Source organism: Erinaceus europaeus, chromosome 3, assembly GCF_950295315.1.
Source record: "Erinaceus europaeus chromosome 3, mEriEur2.1, whole genome shotgun sequence".
Taxonomy (NCBI): Eukaryota; Metazoa; Chordata; class Mammalia; order Eulipotyphla; family Erinaceidae; genus Erinaceus; species Erinaceus europaeus.
The window spans coordinates 80,753,208-80,761,586 of record NC_080164.1 but is presented as its reverse complement, the minus strand read 5'-3'; the positions used below and the strand labels follow the sequence as shown (position 1 = coordinate 80,761,586).

The 8,379-nt window shown below is 42.9% G+C and overlaps 1 protein-coding gene across 1 annotated transcript; it reads right to left on the bottom strand.

Moving 5' to 3' along the window:
* Positions 1 to 2,149: 2,149 nt before the first annotated feature.
* LOC103118628 (regenerating islet-derived protein 3-gamma-like) lies at positions 2,150 to 4,846 on the bottom strand. The gene is made up of 5 exons (XM_060188592.1): positions 4,737 to 4,846; positions 3,777 to 3,895; positions 3,365 to 3,502; positions 2,660 to 2,780; positions 2,150 to 2,369 (listed from the first exon to the last, which is right to left on the bottom strand). Exons 1-5 carry the CDS (start codon positions 4,816 to 4,818, stop codon positions 2,302 to 2,304), a joined length of 528 nt encoding a protein of 175 aa, XP_060044575.1. The 5' UTR covers positions 4,819 to 4,846; the 3' UTR covers positions 2,150 to 2,301.
* Positions 4,847 to 8,379: the final 3,533 nt, after the last annotated feature.

Genomic DNA, 8,379 nt, shown 5'->3' with positions numbered 1-8,379 from the left:
CCAGCTGCCTTGGGACTCTATAGGAAATACCCTCCTTCTTTGCTAGGTAATGCCCACAGAGTCAGGAAACGCCCGTCGAGGCAAGAAAAGCCCACAGAGACAGGAAATGTCCTTTAGCTTGATAAAGCCTTGCCCACAGAGGCAAGAAACACCCCCCTCAGGCCTTCCCTTGGCATCACACTGGTTCTTGTTGCTCACTTACTTGTTTTTCCAAGTTTGTGCCAGTTTTTTTTTTTTTTTTGAAAATGCCTGAACAGTATAGGTTTCTGTTCATCCCACACTCCTGATACTATGGTCAATTAGTTAAAAAGAAAAGGGGGATTTGTTGGTATGCTTCTAGTTCTGCTTCTGGGATCCCTTCTGTTACATTGCTTGATGTGGTCTATTTGCATAGTAATTCTGTTACATTGGTTTGGTCTCACTCCCCTGTCTCCAGGAGATTTTGGTTTGGTCTTTGCCTTTTCGCAATTCTTGCTTCTCCCTGCCCCCTATCCTATGTACTTCCTTGGTTCTGGGTGCTGCGGCCAGAGGAGAGAGATAGGGAAAGACAAAATTGTGTTATAATTAGGTTGTTAGACTGCTTGCCCACTCGTGAATAAAGATTAAACTGTATTCTCAGCTCAGCCACGAGTTTCTGGTTGTCTATATCTCCCGCCCATGTAGCCAGCCTGGAGAAAACAACATAATGGCGCCCTGAACAGGGACAAGAATCTCGGCTCCACACATGCAACAGACCAAAGAAGATCAGATAAGTAAAGCCACAATGGCCTGCCTTTCTACTTATGGAGAGGTTTCTAAAAGCCTCTGCCCTTTCTTCATGAGACAGTTTCCTGCCTCTGAAACATTTTTCTCTGGGCCACACTTTGGTTTCAGCCCACCACCAGCCCTCAGGAGCCTACTTGCCACCGCGTGATGCGGAACTCTGGGCGCAGGCTCCTTCCGTGCTGCTCAGCAGCTGGGAGCAGGGCAGCGGTCATGGCAGGCAGAGCTTCAGCCCATCCTGGCCCCCGCCCTGGGGCACCTCGGCCCATGACTTCTGCACAACCGGCCCGCCAACCCTCCTGCTATGAAATCTGGGCAGATCCCGGACCACCCGGAGACCACGGGCTTCCTGCTGGGACTGGGCCCCATGGCCGAGATGCCCAGATCGGCTCTGAAGGCAGAGGAGCTAGAATATGCAGCTGCTGGACAACTCAGCCCCCCAACAACTAAGACAGTACAGATCTAAACTCATGTTTAAAATGACATGTCTTCGTAACAAAATTTTTTCTCCTTATGTATTGAAGACCATGTTTATGTGTGTGCTTGAAGTTTGGTAAACATTAACTTAAAGGTTAGAAATGTAACTTTAAGGCTACATTCTTACCAGGCAAAGTTAAATGAAAAAGGTTTTCAACATAATTCTCATAAAGGTAAAATTAACTTACATTTAAAGTCTGAGGTAAAAAATTAGTCAAAAATCAATATATTTTAACTAACTTGGTCAAAAAAACCTGCGCACACCTAGGGTGTGTCTCCATCTTGTATGGGTGTAACAAAGGGTAAAAACAAATAGGATGTTGTTGATATGTGAAGCTCTCAAATACCTTCTCAATTAGAAACAGTGTATTGCACAATGGTTATGCTAATGATTGTCATGCCTGGGGCTCTAGCAGTGGTTCTTTGCCTTACCACATTTTATTGCGCTTAAATTGGTTAAGCAGCAGTTTGGACCACGTGGAGGTAGCAAAAGTGGCTGTCTCGTGCAGCAACCTTCCCTGCATCTAATCACCAAAGTGAAAGGAGGGTAAGAGAGAAAGGGGTGGAAGAAGGAGGGCTTTTATGGGAATAGCTCTCGGGAGAATGGGAAGGGGGAGGAGTAACCAGAGCACTCCAGGGTAGGATAATAACTCTCATGAGAATGGGAAGGTGGAGGAGTAACCATAGCACTTCAACTATCACAGGGAATCAACAGTGTCCTGAGGGCACAACATGGCAGATGTGACAGCATCTGCACAATTTCCCAGCATGGAACTGATGAAACTCAGCCAAAACCTAGATTTTGCTATCACACACATTTCTTCCTCTATGTCCTGCTGTAAGAATGCAAGCAATAGCACACAGTGTGAATAACAATATTTTATTTTGCTTTCTTAAACCTCCAGTCATGGAACACATTAAAAGGCTGAAATGGAGCTGGGGAAGAAGGAAGATCAAACAAAGTGATGAAGTTGAGTGTCTGGAGAGGAGGATTTTCTTGACCAGGTTGTCAGATTAGTTTCATGTCCATGATAAACTGGATTTCCCATTAAGCCTGATGACCTAGCCTTTGAATTTGCAGACATAGGGTAATGAAGAATCACAGTCATAATCTTTCCATTTCTTAAAACCTGTAGAGACAGAAGAGTTAAAGTGAATGGTGTTTCTGGTGCATTTGACATAATGGAGAGGCATCCTCCATGATAATGACATATTCAAAAAATTGTCCCTCACCTTCTCCAGTGTCATTTTTTAAAAAATTTTTTTATTCATGAGAAAGTCAGTTAAAGGGAGAGGCTATGAGAAACAGAGAAGATGGACCAACATAGAATTTCTATCTTAGCAGAACTCAGTGAATGCCAGGTGAAAATGGATATAGATAAAGAAAGAATGTGCACAGTATAGATCCCCTATTTCTTACCTGAGCTACTTGTCACACTTGCACAGAAGCCAGTGTTTGGACTGGTTGGAGGATTTCTCTCCCAGGCACGGTAGTTCAGTACATCATTGCTGCTCCACTCCCATCCATTGCCGTTGGGTCGCTGAAGTTGGAATCAAATGTTTTCTTGTCCCTTTGGGATTCCTCATCCCCAACCCAAGCCCAGAACCCTGGAAATTGTCTACTCTTTCGCCTAAAAAGCTTTCCTCTGCAAAAATATCCCAGTTACTTGTTTCTTTGACTGGTGGTCTCAAATTGAAAAATCCCCAGAAAATGGAGTGGGATTACTCCAATTTCAATGTCTTTGATTTAACAATTGAGAGTACATTTGGAACTACCCTCTGAGTATAAAAGTCACTATCTTTTCATAGGTGAAACCTTATCTTCATTTATACTATCTTCATAAGGTGATACCTTATCTTCATTTATACTATCTTTGATACTGTACACAAAACTAGACATGCTCAGAGAATGGTCACATGGCCTTATAAGTGAATTTTGTCAAATCATAAAAATGCAGGTTAATCTCAATTTGAGTTGTCTCAGGAACTGCATTTTTCTCAAATATCACCCCAAATCTCTCAAGTCCAATACATTCTAGAATATTTTTAGGTCTGGCATGGGAAAAAAGTAGATAGAATGAAAATAACAAATTGGAAGTAACAAAAATAAAAGTTGAACCCTTACCTCTGTAGGGTCATGAAGCCCAATCCAAATGTAACTGGAGGTAGTAAAAGTGTTCTTGATCAGAGAAGCCACGAAGGATGCCTCAGATCCACTGAGCACAGACACTAGGTGTCCTGAAGGCCGCTTCTGACAATCCATCTGTGTGGGCAAGTGGGAGAAGAGAAGAAACTTGAGGCTTCCTAGGATGCATAGAACAATAGTTGTGAGGTGTCTGTGCGTGTGTGTGTGTGTGTGTGTGTGTGTGTGTGTGTGTGTGTGTGTGTGTGAGAGAGAGAGAGAGAGAGAGAGAGAGAGAGAGGAGATGTGGGATTTAATGGTCACATCAGGGAAGCTCTGGATAGCTGAGAACCCCCTCACTTGATTTGTAATGAACTTTTCCATAATAAGCCCAGTTGCAGATCCAGTCACTCACATGTGCATCCATCCAGGATTTGGGTGTCAAATACAAGGCATAGCAGTGAGAGAAATAGGCTGCAGAGCCTTTAGGACAGCTGCTCCGTAGAGATGGCATTTCCTTTGGTAAAGCATCACCTGGGGCAGGGGAGGGAGGGCAGGTAGAAATGGACAAGAGAGACCATGAAAAGAGTGAAGAGTCACCAAACTCCTAACTACCTCTCTTGGCAGCACTTTCAGGATCCCTTGCTCTTGAACCATCCCCATTTCATTAGGGATCATCTCTCTCTCTCTCTCTCTCCTTTCTTTTTCCTTTCCTTCTTTCTGTCTATTACTTTCTTCCTTTTTTCTTCTCCTTCATCTAGAAACCCAAACCTTCCCTCTTCAGAGATTATGGTCTATGCACAGAGTCCTCAGTTATTCTCCTTCACCATTTCTCTCTTTCTTTTTGTTGCCCTTATTGTTATTGCTATTATTGCTGTTGATGCTGGATAGGACAGAGAGAAACTGAGAGAGAAGGGGAAACCAAGAGGGGGAGAGAAAGACTCTTAAAGACCTGCTTCACTGCTTGTGAAGTGACTCCCCTGGAGGTGGGGAGCCGGGTGCTCAAACCAGGAACCTTACATCTGTCCTTGCGCTTAGCATCATGTATGCTTAAGTCACTATGCCACTGCCTGCCCCATCTTCACCCTATCTTTTAACGTAACTTGTTCTCCACCTATATATATTTCATCCATTGGAGTAAGGTGAAATGATCTTATCACAATTTTACTGTGAATCACAACAATTTACTGTGGCACTTCCCCCTACTAATCGAACCCCAAAGTAAGAAAAATTATGGAGGAAATACAGGTAAATTCTCTGTGCAGAAACAAACCATGTAATTAACAAAATTATTACATAAAGGTACCTCCACTTTATCCCTGATAATGCACAGAGAACCCAGTGCTAGAGGCTAAAAAAAAAAAAAAACTGTTACCTTGGACAGGACAAGATAAGAGCATCAGGCAGGAAAGCAGCATCCAGGACATGCTGAGGAGGGCCATGGCATGTGTCATCATCCTGTTTGTGGTCAAAGAGACTAGAAGAGACCCTAAAGAAAGTGAGGTCAGGATGAGATCATGCAAGCACCCCACTGATTGTACTCTTGTCTTTTGCTTATTTCTCAAATATTGAAGTTATCTTGGTGACATCCATCTCTATAGTTCTGGAAGTACTGGAATATCTGTGTTCCTTATTACCCATGAGACCTCTCAATTTCAATTTAGAGCTGAGTCTCAGAGCTCCTATGTACCTTGAGGGCACTGGTCCTCCTATATGACCCCTGCAAGTGCATGGGACACTTCTCTCAGCTACTACATACCTGTCTTGTTGGGATCTGTAATGGATTTTCAGGTTAGAAATAACTGGGTTTTTATAAGAGGATGAAAGGGAGGAGCACTGCTGTGAACATTTGGAATGTGAACCCACACCAGGGTAATTAAAATGGCTTGGCTTCATTTCAGGAATATTCCTGACACAGTGAGTTGATTCTTCAGTCAAAGGTTAGAATTGTCACAGATACAACCTTTTCCAGTTACTTGGCTTGTAAAAATTGGACCTTCCTCCTATTACCCAGATAAAGCTCATGAATAATTAAAAGGTAAAATTCAAGTCATCATGTTTGCTTATAAACAATAAAGTAGTGTTTGTTTTTATCACTGTGTAAATCTTTACCCTGGTGGTTCAAAAGCAATGGTGGGTTGAAAAAGTAACCTGACCTTTTAGCATCTATCAGTAAAGGGCATTAATTAACCTGTATTTGTGCTATCCACACATTAGAAGAAATCTCTAAAAAGAAACTTTATCTTGAAAATGTCCTTGATGCTGTAGGGGGGTAAAAGCCACCCCACCCCCAACATGTCTTTATCCAAAGGTTGATTTCACAGGAGAGGACTTGGAAGGAGAAATATTCTCTTTGATACAAGGTCCTCTACTAGGGAAGACCTATTCTGTGGAGCAAGTAGAACTGGTGTCTCCTTGCCTTTCCCATGCCCTTCTTTATGTGTGTGACTTCTAATTACTATCCCTTTCTTCTTCATGAAGAATTCTGTGTTAGCAACATTATTTTTAAATCATGCATCAAGGCCTTGTGTACATGACATGTACTGTACCTGCTGAGCTATCTCTAAGTCCTGGGAATGAGAATGTTCCTAGCTATAACCATGAGATACAAGTTCAGACTGGTGGGGATGCAGAGGTTTGCACAGTTTCCCATGCTAAATATGTATAGACATGGTCCTTAGGTCTGATTGATGGGGGGTCTACAGTTAATGGTATTTATATACTTTTCCCATAATTGGGAGCTACTCTTTGCCCTTAGCCAGATTTCTAGTTCTATGTCCAACCATGTTCCTAACAATATTTTCAGCCCACCTTCAAGTTAGATATCATGCTCAGGTAAATAGTAGTAAAGCCATGAGCCCCTCTTCCAGAATAAACCTAAAATAGATTTTCTAGTTTCTTCAACACAAAAACTCCAAATCTCATCTGTTATACTCCCAACTTTAGGTTCTTTCTTACTAAACAATTTGTTTTCCTTTATTTATTTATTTATTTAATTTATGAAATGGAAACATTGAGAAGACCATAGGATAAGAGGGGTACATATCCACACATGCCCACCCTCAGAGCTGCATATCCAATCCTCTCCCTTGGTAGTTTCCCTATTCTTTATCCCTCTGTGAGTATGGACCCAGGATCATTGTGTAGTGCAGAAGATGGAAAGTCTGGCTTTTGTAACTGCTTCTCTGCAGAACATGAGTGTTGGCAGGCTGGTCCATATTCCCAGCCTGTCTCTCTCTTTCCTTAGTGGGGCAGGGAATTGGGGAGGCGGGTCTACAAGAAACATGGTGGAGTCCTGTGCCGAAGGAATCCAGATTGGCATCATGGTATCATCTGGAACCTGGTGGCTGAAAAAGAGTTATGATATCATGCAGAACAAATTGTTGACTAATCATGAATCTAAAGGTATGAATATTGCAGATGAAGATTGAGGTCTCTGTTTTGGAAAAACTAGTAAGTCTGCTTTATGTATATTCCAAAGGGCCCTTGACTTTATGAATTTTTGCCTGAGCCTGCCATCAAATATGCATGTGGGCCTAGGTTATTGTCTGAGGAGATATTGTCATAGTTATAAAAAGGACTAGAAAGCTGGATCAGGGAAGAGAGTAGCTCCCAAATATGGGGAAAATAAACAAATATTGTTAACTGTAAACCCCACCAGTTTGATCTGGGGTCTACATTCAGCACAGGAGCCCATGTAACCTCTGCATCCCTATAGGTCTGGGCTCACATTCTTTGATTACGGCTAGGAACATTCTAGGCTGCACTAATTTCAAGACCCATCTTCCTTGGGTAGTAGGTAGAGTATGTTTTCCAACCTTCCATAGGAGAATGAAACATTCCCTACCATTATTGATACACATTGAGGGCCAGGTCCAATAGGGGCCCACAAAGGCGTCCATTATGTTGTTACTGATGGAGATGGCCAGTGACAGTGGCGAGAGGGATCTGTTAGAGGTTTAGGCCCAACATATCTGTATGGGAACCCCAGGGCTCCCTGACTAGGGCCCCTGGTGATAAGATGACTTGGTTGTGACTAAAGAGTCATTGTTAAAGTATGCCAGTCTCTTGCCCCTATTCAGCTTTTGTAGTCCTTACTTTGACATGATTAGCTTTGGAGTGATTGGGAAACATGTAATAGGAGGAAGGTGAGGAGGGTATCTAGGTTTAAGTAGAAACTATTTCATTAAGGTGTCTTGTTGGTATGCTTCTAAAAACCCCTTCTGTTTCATTAGTTTAATCCCCCTGCTTAACACTATTCTATTTACATAACCACTTCATTCTATTTACATAACCGCTGTTAACAAGCACCACCCTTCCTCCAGGGCATTGGTGGTTCAGTGGTAGAATTCTTGCCTGCTCCACCCCCTCTCCTTGTCATACCCTGATTTTCACCAGTCACTTTTCTCTCCACCCTCTCTGCGTCGCATCCTGTTCCCACCCTACTGGGCTAGTATATTTATAAGGACAAGATTGTTTGTAGTTTTTAGTTTAGTTTAGCTTAGCTTGGTATAGACTGTGCTGCGTCCTGCATGAATAAAGAGATACTGCTTACAACCCAGCCATATATTGGCAGGTCCAGTTGAACGTAGACTTGGGAAATGAACTTAGATGATGCCGCATCCCGACGAATATCTGGCGGGGCGATATTGCTAAGAACTGGCAGCCATGGAACCGGGGTGGAATGGATGGTTCCAGAAATTATCCTCATGGAGGAATATAATTTGGAATCGACCAAGTGGACATGGGGGCTACGGAACCATACTGGGGCACAGTATTCTGCAGTGGAATAGCATAATGCCAGAGATGATGATCGTAGTGTGGAAGTGCTCGCGCCCCATGAGGAGCTGGCCAGTCTTGCAATGATGTTATTCCTCGTGTCCACCTTTGTTGCAGTTTTTATGAGATGTTTGTGAAATGACAGAGTGCGATCGAGAGTAACACCAAGATAGACTGGCTGGGCTTCATGCCGGATTCTCATATCGCCAAGCTGCACATTAAGCTCACACGAGGCCGAG